We start from the raw sequence: 14740 nt of genomic DNA, 5'->3' as shown, positions 1-14740 counted from the left end.
AAGCATTTGTTAGCCCTAGGTCTGAAAAGAGCAAGGGAAAACATAAATGAGGATGTTTCACTAAATTACATGAAATATTTGTTCATCTCACCTGGATTATTTACTCATCACTCTTTATGGAGGATGGCAAAGCTTCAGGGAAAGTGCAGAAGTTATTCACCAGAATGGTGCTATGGATTTGGAACTTTTGTGTTGTGGACAAACTGAAGAAGCTGTGGTTGTTCTCTTTGGGGCATGGAAATGTTGAGTGGAATTTTGATGGAGGTGTTCCAACTGATGAATGAGTTCAATGGATTAAATATGGAAAATTTTCCGAGACAAATGGGTCAGTAATCAATGGATCACGATTTAAGGTGACTGGGGAGACAAAAACTTGAATGAGGAAAGAACAGTTTTCACCATGCAAGCTGTGATCTGGAGGGTATTGCCTGAAGACAGTCAGGAAATCTGATAAATAGTTTAACAGAAAACGATTTTAAGGAGTAAGAGCCAAGCTGTAAGATCAATTTGCTAGCTTTACTAAAGAATAGTACAGGGGCAATGGGCCAATAGACCTCCTTCTATGTTCCATAATTCTATTATTCAATTATTTTGAAATAATCAAAGTACTTACTGTAAACATGTTTCATTATTTAGTCCATGAATGTCATGAACTTGCTCAGTTAAAATTGATCATAATTCAGAACAGCTAAACACAGGTTAAATAAGTTTGAACGGAGTTATTAATATAATGTAGAAAAGTAATGTTACTTCCAGTGCCACAGAGAAACAAATTATGCTGGTATCCCCTTTCTTTTTAAAGACCTCTGCTTAAGATTATTTATGAATTCTATAAAAGAATAATTTCCCTACTTGAAAAGTCTTTAAAAGAAATAAACATTTTACATTAAAAAATTCTCATCCACATTTGTATCTTCTTCAAAAGAAGTAAATCTTAATTCATAAGATTAAGAAGAAAATATGGAGTCTGGACAGTTAACTTCAAACTGCTCTACATTAGCTTTTGATATTTAACATTCATAGCATAGTTTGTGCTACAATTTAGAAATTCTCATATCCTGCGCCAAAGGTTAAAACAACATAATATATCACCATCATAGATGACATCTTCTTTAGTGAATAGTCTACAATTAATGGGAAAACAGCTGAAAGCCCAATCCATTCCTTATTTGGAAACAGGTTGGATAAATTATCTTTACTTACCACAATCTGTTTCTGAAGTGGGACTAGGAATGGATTTTGTCTTTGACTTTTTCTCAGTGGGTTTAGGAGTATTTGGTTCAGCTACATCTGAAATACAACAATTATAAGTTAATTTGGACTGAATGACAAACAACGTTCAGTTCTGCTTTATTTACGTACTAGAAAACATATTGTTTTGATGATAACATTCCTTAAATCAAAAACAACATTGCAGAATGAATCCAATTTTATTTTAATTGGTTGTTTGGAAACACTGAGATTTAGGAAGTTGCCTAATTTTTTGAGTATATCATGACAATTTTACATCAAGAAATTACTTCTATAAAGAACTCCAAATCAATTTTCACACGTTTTATTAGTATGCTGTGATATTTTAGCCATCTTACACATATTTGCTAAAAATCATTTCTATTTGGTCCTGTAATGTTAAATGTTCGATCTTAAGGGAGCACTTTTTTCTTGCATAGGCATTTTGTTTCTGATACGGACTAGTGGAAGGAATTTTGTTTTTAATTTTTCCAGTTTAATGACAGGAAGAAAAGACAAACAACATTGCATGAGGGGAATGTTTTTCATTGTGAGTTCTCAGGCTGCTGAATGCTCTTACCAACCACAGTAACCGAACAAGTACATTCCACTTTCCCTGCAGAGTTCTCAGCAATGCATCTGTACTGGCCTTCATCTTCAAGCAGAATCTCCTCAATTGTAAGTGTACAAAGTGACCCTGACACAAATAAAAGCTGATGAGAGTTCACTGGCCACATGGATTTAAACTATGATTCAAATATACTTAAACCTTTACACAAGGTTTCTGAGGTCATATTAATTAACTCCCGATTTATATGGGAAAAAACATCCAAGCTTTGCAAAAGACTATTACAATAAGGTCATAAAACTTGCTTTAAATATTCCTTTCAGATTGTATTACTGGTGTGTAATGTCAAAGAAAAAAGTAAACCCACAAATATGTTGCCCTGCCCTTTAAAAGATTGAATGAAGGTAACATTTTTGTTAGTAAGTTAGTCACTGAAAATTAATTAATAAAAATCTATGAAAAAAGTTATTTTTAATTGTAAGCACAATGTGCTGATTTTAGGTATATCTGTTAGGAATTATCTTAAAACTCTCTCTAATTTTGTAAGTTAGTTACCTTCTTGAGACACAGTAATGAACTTTGATGACTTGATGGTTTTTCCATTTATAGTCCAGGTGACCACAGGGGGTGGGTTGGCCACTACCCGGCATTGCAACAATAAACGTTCACCATCTGTTATCCGAGTATCCTTTAATGTTTCCTTGAAGACAGGTGCACTGTCTGTGTGCTCAGATTTCTCCTCAATTAGCCCACCATCAACAAATGAACATCCATCTTTACAATCACCACCATCATTTAAGGCCACTTTTACAGGCTGAATGCTGTCAGAGTTGTTTCTTGTTCCTTTTTCAGTGGAAGTTTTCTTCTTTGAGTCCAGAGCACTCCTGAAGTCAGGCTGTGCTTGCTTTGGTGTGATCACTTCTTGCGGCGATGTTTTGGAAATGTTCTTTTTACCCAAGACTGCCCGGAAATCTACCTGTTGGGGGCTTGAAATTTTCTTTTCTTCTTCAAAAGAATTAGTTGCTTTAACATGTCTGGACAGCGAGTCTCGGAAGTTCATCTGCTCTGCTGACCGTTCCTTCAGTTCCTCTTCAGAAAAGCTCTTGGTGATAACTTTCTTCCCCAGAACACAGCGGAAGTCTTTCTGCTCAGCCTCTTGCTCTTTGAGTTGCTCTGCAGACTGCTCTTTGGTTTCAACTTTTCTCCTAAGTACTCCACGGAATGTTTGATCCTTGTTAGTGTTTGCTTTAGTTTCTGCAATACTCTTCTTGACACTACCCCGTCTATCAAAATCCTCTATGCCATCACTGGAACCCTCCTCCTTTTCAGAGATGTTGACATTCGATTGTGCCTTACTGCCACCAGCAGTGAAAGAAAAGAATTAAAAGGAGGTTAGTTTGGAAGCTGGAGAACAGCTCCAGGCTTGACACAAGAATGTTTATAAAAGGGAAAGGCTTATTACACGAATACAATCTATTACTATACTACATCACTGATGACTTCAATGACCATGTAAGGGCATAAAAAAATAGTGAGACAGACTGCTTGGTCTATACACTATGGCACAGCTGTATGATGTAAATAATTTCTTTGGACACTTTTGGGGATTAGTTTTGAATCTTTTCCAAACTGGACTGACTGATTTCAGTATAGGCAGTGCAAAAATAGAATTGAACCAAGTAATGTGGGAATCATACTTACTCTTCCTTTGCGACTTCTCGGGAAAGGGAGCTCTCTTTGACCACCAGGGACACATGACAGCTGCACTTGCCAACCTGGTTCCTGATGTTGATGTAAAAGAAATAGAATGAGAAAAGAAGTTAGGTTCAATAATGCACGGAAAACATACAACAAGAATGAACAGGATGTAACAAAAGCTTTTTTCAACTATGAATCTTTCTGTTTAAATGAAGAGATTATAAATACTTGCTATCTCTCAATCACTGTAAACAACAACCATGCAGAGCAGCTAGTGCATAAATATTTGACTGCTTATCAAAGGAAAATAATCCTTCTGCAATTAGCTGAATCAGATTTGTGCGAGGGGGATACTCTCAGGCTGTTCTCTTCCCCAGCAAAAGAAATAAACTCTGAGACCAACTGTTTTATGGATTAACAATTAAAAGTAACAAGGGATAGGCCCATCAACAACCTCTGTCTTTCTGAACTACTCAGTAAGATTAAAAGATCACAAGAAACAGAGCCACTTGGTTTCTCCAGCCTACTCTGCCATTCAGTATCGTTGTTATGGTTGTCAGCTTCAACTCCACTTTTACGTCTGACCTCCATAACCCTTCACTCTCATTTGTCTCAACCTTTAATTTACATAATTGCTTCACAACTGTAGCTCCATGAGATGGCTGACAACACAGTCAGGGAAGGACTGAGTTCGAGCTGCTGCTCTCCTCGATGCTGATGGAGGATGTTTTTGCAATTCTGAGACAAATGTGATTATGGCGTGGACTATAACTTATATTGGTCTCCAGTTTTTCAGTCTTCTCTTTCTTGTGGTTGAATTGCAGGTGGGCGATATGTTAATTTTGTTTGGTTGAGGGAGGGGTTGGGTGTTTGATGTTATTGTTTCTTTTTTTTGCATGGGAGGTGCTTGGGGGATAGGGGCTTGATTTTTAGCTACTGTGTCTGGGTGTGTGATCTGTTAGTTTTTATGTGAGGGAGAGATTGGGGGGGTTTGGAGTTGGCAAATTTTGTTTCTTCTTTTTCATGCGGGAGAAAGGGCCTCAATTTCTTCCACGGCTTTTCTGTATTTTATGGCTATCTAGAGAAGGTGAATCTCAGAGTTGTATTCCATGAACATACTATCATAATGAAATGAGCCTTTGAACCTTTGAAGGCCGCATATTCAATCACTGCCAACCTTGACTATGCTTGGACAATGCAAGATTTTGCAAAAGGTTTGGGGATATTTCAATATTGTCCAGTAGCACTGTGTGACACTGCATCAGAACTATGAGGAAGAGTTGACTGAGGAAGAGCTGATTGATTCACGAAGATCAGTTTCGCAACCGCCAACTTTTAAGGATTTCTTGATTCCAGTATAAAGTATGGCTGCGATGAGTAATAGTAAGGGAACTATACTGTTGAAAATGTAAACTCTGCCATTTGTTTATTTTTTGACAAGTCAACTAGCTTTATAGCTGTGCAGGTCTAAAATTGGAATGATAAACTTTAAGGCAATCTATCAAAATTTAGCAGTAATACATACATGTGGGAAGACCTATTGGAGGAGGAGGTGGCTTGTGGCAATCACTTGCACTTTATGGTAAAATGTCCCCTTGGTAAAGCTCACTGGCTGAATTTTGTCCCATTAAAAATCCTTGGTTAGACTCTCAAGACCTGGTACACTTCCTGTGCTCTGTTATTCACCCAAATGAAATTAGGAGAGGGTGCCCATTGTTCTATAAAGCAAGTGTAGGTGTTAAAAACCAATGTGAGGTGCCTCACTGTGCCACAACAACTTAACTCCCTCTTCTCAGGGGCAATATAGGTGACCTTTGGATTTTCACTTCCCTCTCTATAATGTCAAAGCTATTTCCATACTTGGCAACACTATCGCTGTCTTTAAAGCAAATTTATCAGATGCATTCATGTGATTTGTTTACATCCTTTCAACCTGAACTATTATTCTGATCCTTTTTTTTTGCTACCCTTTTTTGACTCTTTCCAAAGGCACCAAATCTACTGTTGCACATCTCCAGAATATAAAGGTTTGCATGCAAATTGACAATGGGAACATAGCACAGGAAATGCTGGACATTCATATCCCAACCCAGGAAATATGAGTCACACTGTCTTTTTTTTTTATGAGGATGAAATATTTATTCAGCATGGACTCATTTTGGTATATGACAGCATATGGTTTCATTAATAATATCTCAATGTCAATATTATATTTCTGCTCTTGCTCCCTCCTCCGTCCACCAGAGCAAGGTTGATGTTTCCTTTGTCTTCCTCTTCCAACACACCAGATTCCAAGTTCAATGGATCTTCCCCTGCAATTTCTGACACTTTCAACACAGTGGCACCAGGCACATTTCCCCCTCCTCTTCCTCTTTGGCCTCTTGCCCTGTCAGACCCTTTGGGATTTAACATTGAATTCAGCATCATCAGATAACCATTCTTTCCATTTTGCATCCCATCTGGTGGTTCAAATCAAAGGTTATCAATCTGAAACCTTAACTCTGCTTTCCTCTCTCCACCAATGCCATCTGAGCTCTTGAATTTTGGGGTTCCTCCATCTGCAATGTTTTGCTTCTCTGACATTTCCTATCTCACAGGTCCAGCAGTTCCTCTTTCTCTTTCTCCATTTTCATTCATCATCTAACTTCTCCAGACTGATCATCAGACTTTCCTCTGGTCTCAGCCAACACCACCAATATCGGTGTCATTTACTTTTGCTTGGTCTCCACCCTATTGGACATTTTTTTGCCCGAGTCACACTGTCTTGAGCTTAACTGCTTAGCCATCTGACTTTGGCTATCCCAGATTTGCTTAGATGTGAACATGGGGGCACAAGAAGAGAAGCATTAACCCAGGGAACCTTAGTGTCTTAGCAGTTTCAAACATGAGACTACCATGGTATAAATTACTACTCAGCAGAACTGAGGGGAGTAATCAATACTTTTCCAATTGTGAGTTGAATTTAAGCATGCATGTTTGGGGCAGCACGGTAGCATAGTGGTTAGCACAACAGTTTACAGTACCAGCGACCCAGGTTCCGTTCCCGTCGCTGCCTGTAAAATGTTTGTATATTCTCCCTGTGACCGTATAGGCTTCTTCCATTCTGGTTTCCAAAGACTTAGCGGTTGGTAAGTTAATTGGTCATTGTAAATTACTGGGCTTGAAGGGTCAGAAGGGCCTACTCCATGCTGAATGTCAATAAATAAGTGTTAGTTTATGCATCAGCCGACCGGTGGTGTAGTGGCATCCGCACTGGACTTCAAGGCGAGTGGTCCTGGGTTCGAGTTTGGCTGGCTCCTTGCACGCTTTCCCATTCGTGCTGGGTTCAGCGTCGAGCTAGCAACTTGTAAAAACAGACAAATACTAAAGAAACAGCAAGGTTGCCACCCGATGCGCCCCAACGTGCGGAGAGGAACAACATGCGTGTATAGATATAAAAGCAACTTTATGTATTGGAAAACAAATAAAATTGCAGATGCTGAAATCTGGAATGAAAACAAATGTAACAGCAGCAACACTATATATTCATTGGAAATCACTAAGGAGACACTGTACAGGATGGGCACCAGTATTCAATAATTATGTTAAGAACATGCACGTTTTCTTTATCCATAGAAGAGGTTGAATTTCACTTCCTGCATATAAACCTGCTCTCCATTTTACTCGGGTTAATAGAGTAACGCCAAATTCAAGCACAGAAATCTTGTTGCAAATTCCAGGACTACGATTATTTGTATTGCTATAGTGGTCAAGCAATTATGCCCTGTCACATTAAAGATTTCTTTCCTACCTCGAGTTATTCTGCCCTTTGTCGAGTCCCCTGGAGAATTAAATCAGCTCTAACTTACAGTTCCTATTGCAATGATCAGACTGGAGAAGATACTTGATCCTCGATTGCTAGTGAAAGTTTTGGATCTTTTGAGAAGCCTGTTTCAATTATAGGCAGTGTCTCATACCTTCTTAGTTCCACTGGGACTTTTAAGGGAAGGCATTTCCTGTGCATTTTCCTCATAACTTACCCTACTGATATGCATTGAAGAAGAACTACACATGACCCTCTAACTGAAATTTAAGTCCAGTTGATACACCTGCCAAACCAATCTGAGCACAAACTTTTTAGACTAATTGCAATTCTCTTAGTTGAACATTATAGTTACAATTGGAATATAAGAATATAACAAATAGAAGCAAGAGTCGGCCATTCAGCCCTTCCTGCCTGCTCTACCACTCAAAGCTTGATGTTGCTTTCCCCTTTACTTCTTTCTTGCCTTATTCTGTGTCCCCTGATTCACTTAGCATCTATTGAAGCTTAGCTACAAAATATTGAGGAAGAACAATGCATTCAGTGTGGAAGCACCCTCAGAAGTTCAGTAATATCTTTTATACTTGCAGTAAGATAAGTTAAACAGATGGACACTTTCCACTACTTAGAAGAAAATAAGTACTCCATTTATGCCCAGTTGCAATTGTTCCATAAGTGCTTAAGATATGAGAAGAATTAGGCCATTTGGCCCATCGAGTTTGCTCAGCCGTTTTATCATTTTCCTGTTCAGCCCCAATCTCCTGCTTTCTCCCCAATAAGACCAGAAGATATAGGAGAAGAATTTGGCCATTTGTTCTATGAAGAATGAAAACACAACAAGGAGATGCACAGCTATAATTGTTAAAGACTTAAAAAGAATACATTGAAAACGTACTTGAGCCGTATTTCGTATCGACCCGCGTGGTGAAATTGGACGCTCTTGATGAATAGTGTAAACACATCGTCATTCTGAAGGACTCTGCACTCTTCATCAGTAACAACATCTTTCCCATCCTTCATCCACTGCACAGTGGGGAATGGATCTCCAGCGATGGCACAAGAAATGAGGACACGTTCACCTAAAGATGAAGTTACAGCTTTTGGCTTGCTGATAAACCAAGGCTGTGTCCCATCCTGAGGCTCTGCAGAATGAGAGGAGATGTTTATGGTCTTTGTCTGCTAGGAAATGATTATTTTATCATGCCATAGATATAGAAGATTTCTGTACGTGAGTACTATACTATCTAGTAGACTAGCCAACCTTGTAGAATTGTCCTCAAGTCCTTGATATCCCAGTTTGATCTCCAAGCAAATAAAACAATGGGATAGAAAAAAACATTTTCTTCAGGGATTTGCAATGGGGCCACAAGTTTACATGAACAACATGCACACGTGGATTGGCAGCAGAATTCATAAATTTGCAGCAACCGCATAATTGAAAAATGTAGTTAATCTAAAAATGTAGTTAATCAGCTTAAATTATGCCCCTTGTGTCAGTCATGTGCTTTGTGACAGAAATACAGTCCAAAAGATAAAATACACTATCAATTACAATAAGAAATATATATATTTATAGTTAAAATACACACATGTATTTAACATACACATACAGAACTGTGCAAACGTCTTAGGCACAAGATTTAGATTCCCAAGACTTTTGCACAACACTGCAGTAATTTTATGTATTACACTGTACTGCTGCCGCAAAAAAAAGATTTCATGACGTATGGGAATGACGATAAATTTGATTCTGAGATGGGTCTCTTGTGGACTGAGAGTGGGAAAGGGCAGGGAAAGGGGACACATGGCTGGGCAAAGGGAATGGAGAGGGGAAAGAGCAGAGGCACCAAAGAGATATTCTGCAATGATCAGTAAACCAATTGTTGATTCCTGGTGTCTCAGGGTTGAGTGTGTCTGTATTTACACCACCCCTGCCTCTGGCACTCCTTCTCTGCCACCTATCCCTCACCCCTCCTGCCATTCCCAACATCCTTTGCTCCTGCCAGATTTACAAACTCTCTCTCCACTTCACATGGACAAATACAGTACTGTGCAAAAGTCTTAAATACCCAAGACCTTTTGCACAGTACTGTACACTGTAAAGGAGAGAGCAGAATTATGAAGTAGTGTTCATAGGCTCATGGTTCATTCAGAAATCTGATAGAGGGGAAGAAGTTGTTACTAAATGTAAAACTCTTGGTTTTGAAGCATATTTCATTAACTGTTCTGGCACAAGATGAAAAGGCTGACTAACGGAAACACTCTGAGGTGTGTTTGACAGGGAATAACTGAAAACTTTGAATTTAAACTTTGGTTTGAATGAAGATGTCCATCTCATAGAAAGGTAAAAAAAAAGTGGTGGAGATGTAGAAAGTATCATCAGATTCCAGTGCTGAGAGGTGAAAATGGTTAAGCCTCTGGAAAGCAAAGTCCCATGGGACTTGGTACAGGACTCAAGATATTTTCTGGGCTCAGACATGAAGCAAACATTGAAAATTTTCATACAAAACTACAAATGCTGGATATCTGACTTACAAACTGAAAAAAAAACAGGTCAGGCAGCATCTGTGGAGGGAAAAACAGATTTAATGTTTCTGTGGAATAAACATTCACTGTCAGAGGTTACAACGGGACATTGATAGAATGCAAAACTGGGTTGAGAAGTAGCAGATGGAGTTCAACCCAGATAAGTGTGAAGTGGTTCAACAGTGATCCTCAACATTGAGTTCCTCAACATTGGTTCATTGAGTTTTCTGTTCTACAAATCCTGCCTGGCCTGCTTATTTCCAGCAGTTCCTGTTTTTATGTGAAGAAAATGTCTGTGCTTGCAGGCGAGGGCAGAACAGGTTAAAATGGGAGAGTGTTACTAATAAATCCAGTGCGACCTTCAGCAAAAACTTTCTCACCCAAACAATGGCGAAGATAAAGCATGTAATCACAATGAAAGTTTAGAAGAAAAGGCGAAGCTGCATTTAATAAGAAGCTTAACAAGCTGATAAGAAATGAATAAAAAGGCTGTGTTGGTGAGGTTGGATGGAGGAATGGATATACCAGCCTAATATGGATATATCTGGACCAAAGAAAATGTATAAATTAAGTTCTTCCATGAGTAAAGTATATTTTTGAGAATATAACTATCTTTTAAACACTGATTCCCCCACTAAGGGTCAGAGACTTGTTCCCTGAGGACAGGTCTGAAATACCATCGGCAGAGTCATACACCAATACAGCACAGATACAGGCCCTTTTTGAGGCATCTTCAAGAAGTGATGCCTCAAAAAGGCGACATCTATTATTAAGGATCCCCATCACCCAGGATGTGTCCTCTTCTCACTGTCACAATCAAGAAAGGAAAACATAGAAAACCTACAGCACAATACAGGCCCTTTGGCCCACGAAGCTGTGCCGAACATGTCCTTACCTTAGAACTACCTAGGCTTACCCATAGCCCTCTACTTTTCTAAGCTCCATGTATCCATCCAGGAGTCTCATAAAAGACCATATCGTTGCCGCCTCCACCACCGTTGCCAGCAGCCCATTCCACATGCTCACCACTCTCTGAGTAAAAAACTTACCCCTGACATCTCCTCTGTACCTTCTCCCCAGCACCTTAAACCTGTGTCCTCTTGTGGCAACTATTTCAGCCCTGGGAAAAAGCCTCTGACTATCCACACGATCAATGCCTCTCATCATCTTATACACCTCTATCAGGTCACCTCTCATCCTCTGTCGCTCCAAGGAGAAAAGGCCAAGTTCACTCAACCTGTTTTCATAAGGCATGCTCCCCAAACCAGGCAACATCCATGTAAATCTCCTCTGCATCCTTTCTATAGTTTCCACATTCTTCCTGTAGTGAGGTGACCAGAACTGAGCACAGTACTCCAAGTGGGGTCTGACAAGGGTCCTATATTGCTGCAACATTACCACTTGGCTCTTAAACTCAATCCTAAGGTTGATGAAGGCCAATGCACCGTATGCCTTCTAAACCACATAGTCAACCTGCGTAGCAGCTTTGAGTGTCCTATGGACTCAGACCCCAAGATCTCTCTGATCCTCCACATTGCCAAGACTCTTACCATTAATACTATATTCTACCATCATAGTTGACCTACCAAAATGAACCACTTCACACTTATCTGGGTTGAACTCCATCTGCTACTTCTCAGCCCAGTTTTGCATTCTATCAATGTCCCGTTGTAACCTCTGACAGCCCTCCACGCTATCGACAACACCTCCAACCCTTGTGTCATCAGCAGATTTACTAACCCATCCCTCCACTTCCTCATCCAGGTCATTTATAAAAATCACGAAGAGTGGGGGTCCCAGAACAGATCCCTGTTCTGTTCCAGGAGGTAGAAGAGCCTGGAGGCACATACTCAGTGATGCAGGGACTGTTTCTTCAAAGAAAAATTATCAGAGCACATGCATGTCGCCACATACAACACAGAGATACCTTTTCCTGTGGGGAAACAGAGCAAATCCATAGAATCTTCCCCTCAGCCACCAATTTCTGAATGGACATTGAATCCATGAACACTAACACATTACTTTGTTTTGGGCGCTACTTATTTAGCTATTTAATGATTTATACTTACTGTTATTCATAGTTTTTAGTATGTATTGCATTGAACTGTTGCACAAAGACCACAAAGTTCATGACACATGCTAGAAACCAGATTCTGATTCTATTGCCCACCCAGTCAATCCTTGCCTCTTTTTTCACTTTCTCTTCCCTCCTGAGCATTTTGTCCTGTGCTACAAGCCCCCCGATGGATTTGCACTCTCCATCTCTTAACTCAGCCCATTTTAGTTCTGCTCTGCTCATTCTCCCAGTCACATTGTGCTCCAGTGGGACTGCCTCCTGTGCATGCACGTCCGGGAGTAATTGATTTGGCCAAAAGCTTTGAAGTCAGCACAAATTCCTGAAGTGCCTGGCACAAGACTTGCTATAGATTTTTAGCAACTTCAAAGAACTCTAGAGAGTAAACAGATGAGAACTGAGGCAAAAGAAATCAATCCACAAATAACTTGCATGTAGCTGGTGATCCCTTTAAAGAGCATGTTTTGAAGTAGCAGGGAAAAAGAAAGTGGGACTTTGAGCCCCAGAATGGTAAATGCTAACATCACATCAGTGCAGTAGAGAAACATATTGACTAGTGACACAATATATCTTACGCTGCCTGCTCCCAACAACATTGTCTATGCCAGCTCATCACACTCATCGATACGTTAGCTCTTGCAACCTATTCAACTGTGACCACTTTGATGAGATCACTGATGCTCTTAGCATTTCAGGTAGATCCTGAGAGCTAGGCTCAGTCTAGGCTGTGCTTTCCACAGGCAGTGATCATAATTCCTAAAGGACTCGGTGCCTCTCACTTACAAAATAAATACATCTCATATACTTGAAACTGCTAAGGGACCACAAAGTTCCTCCCCTGAACTATATTACCGAGAATGTGGTAGGAGACCCATCATATTTCTATAATTTATAGTCACCATTAATGATAACAAGATTTTAAAATATTAGCACAGACTTTTTTAGCTGCTCATAGTGGGATGTGAGCACATCTTTCCAGATCATGTTTGCAGGCCTGTGGGTTATCAATCCAGTAACAAACATTAAGCCACTATATCCCCAAAATCCTACATCGAATTTCAGCATTAAACTGATGGAGATGGTACTGTGCCAAAATCTTCACTATGGCTTAAATTCTGCACTATCTAGTTACTTCATCTCTTGTTATTGGACAAACATAATATTACAGATTACTGAAGTGTGAAAGAGGTTGCATTATTTTCAAATCCAGCTATTTATGATATAAAATTAAAAGTATTTTGAAACTTCAGTTTTCTGATATAACATAAAACCTTCGTCTTCTGGCATAACACATCTGAATTGTTATGCGTCTTCCACTTTTAATGATGTTGTCAAAGACCACCATCCTTTTAAAGTGTAAAGGTTAGTACAGAAGTATGTGGAAGGAGAAGATTAGTTAACTGTTGGAATACAGATCTGAGGGAACAGTACCTTGTACAGTTAGCATTGCCTGAGTCTGGACTTCCCCAATATCATTCCAGACCTCACACGTGTATTTTCCAGTATCTTCAGGAAAAACTTCATGAATAAAAAGATTAAATTCATTTCCATTCTTCTCAAACTGAAAGTCTTCTGATTCCTGGATTTCTTTCCCATTATGAAGCCAGATAACTTCAGGGGGTGGATTGGCTGATAAAATCGACACATTTATTGGAATTAACAGAAGTAGACTAACAAAAGCATAGCGAAGAAATATTTTGCATATTAGAATTTTTCAACTCGATGGAAACTATTTTCTAAAAGATAGTAATCTCATTCCTACACTGTATCAACTCTATTAAAATACTAACTAAATTTAACTTTTGTTCCACAATCAATAACCTTACAGCCAATGATAACATTAATGACCTTGATAAAGACAGATTTGGTGCATGGAGTTGAATATAGCACTTCAACATTCAATTCTTCCTAAATTCTTGTGGCAATGTTAAAAGATTTGTTCAGAAATTCCACACTATTTTTAAATCCATTTCTATTATTGGTCAGCAATTGCTTTAATCTCTGGTGAGAACTTGATGATTTTATTAGATTAACTTTTTTATTGACATTTTATCACACAATCAGATTTTACCTTTTCACATTTACAATATTTTTATGATATTATTTTTCTTTGCATAGTTTTTTCTGCTTGCCATTTTTTTGAGGTCTCGAAGCTTCTTATAGATGTTTCTATCTATTACACCACCACCTCACTTTTCCATTTGCTGTGTGGAGCTTCATTTCACTGTGGTCGTGTTCAGAAGGCAAACGTATGATGCAAAATGAGCAGTGTCAAATTCCGCAAAGGCAAGACTTCCTATCTCGTTAAATTCCACATTTAAAGGAAAACTCATTCAACCGATGCTCCACTACAAATTTTCTGAATGTGAGACTTGGACCATTATTTGTGAAGTGGATTTTGGTTACTTTACACAGTAGTCAAAGTAAGTTTACTTTTAGCTTCTTATTGCAGGTTTTTGGAAGACTGGGAATTTCTGCTTAGCTATTTTTCGCTTTCCAAGCAGTCTCTATTTTTGACTGTTTCCATATAGTTTACATTTTTAGCGACGGTTAATTTCCTGGAATTTTTCCTTTGGAGGCTCATCACAAAGTAGAAAGCTTGATAAGATTTTTGGTTCTTCTATTTATGCTACCTGACAGAAATGGATATGGGAAACAGTCTTTCAAGGCAAAGATACACCATGAGAAATGTATACTCGTGGTAATAGGCAAGATCCCAACCCGTCTTACTGGGGCATGAGCTCTGTTATCACTTCATCAGAGAGCCAGCAGTTAGTTCATTTCCTGGTGCAGACTTTCAGACTACCTCATTTTTGGTGCTGCAAAGGTGATGGTACCATTT

At 39.1% G+C, this 14740-nt stretch overlaps 1 protein-coding gene across 1 annotated transcript in view; it reads right to left on the bottom strand.

Moving 5' to 3' along the window:
- The window catches only part of LOC140728505 (myosin light chain kinase, smooth muscle-like), a 341168-nt gene that overhangs the window by 92130 nt on the left and 234298 nt on the right, over nt 1–14740 (bottom strand). The window contains exons 13-18 of the mRNA XM_073047317.1: nt 13330–13527; nt 8194–8440; nt 3500–3580; nt 2354–3153; nt 1811–1927; nt 1204–1290 (exon numbers count right to left, since the gene is read on the bottom strand). Of these exons, the coding sequence (XP_072903418.1) occupies nt 1204–1290; nt 1811–1927; nt 2354–3153; nt 3500–3580; nt 8194–8440; nt 13330–13527 (1530 nt within the window). The remainder of the gene's footprint in view (nt 1–1203; nt 1291–1810; nt 1928–2353; nt 3154–3499; nt 3581–8193; nt 8441–13329; nt 13528–14740) is intronic.

This window comes from Hemitrygon akajei, chromosome 5, assembly GCF_048418815.1.
Source record: "Hemitrygon akajei chromosome 5, sHemAka1.3, whole genome shotgun sequence".
Taxonomy (NCBI): Eukaryota; Metazoa; Chordata; class Chondrichthyes; order Myliobatiformes; family Dasyatidae; genus Hemitrygon; species Hemitrygon akajei.
This window is presented reverse-complemented; position numbering and strand designations above follow the sequence as displayed.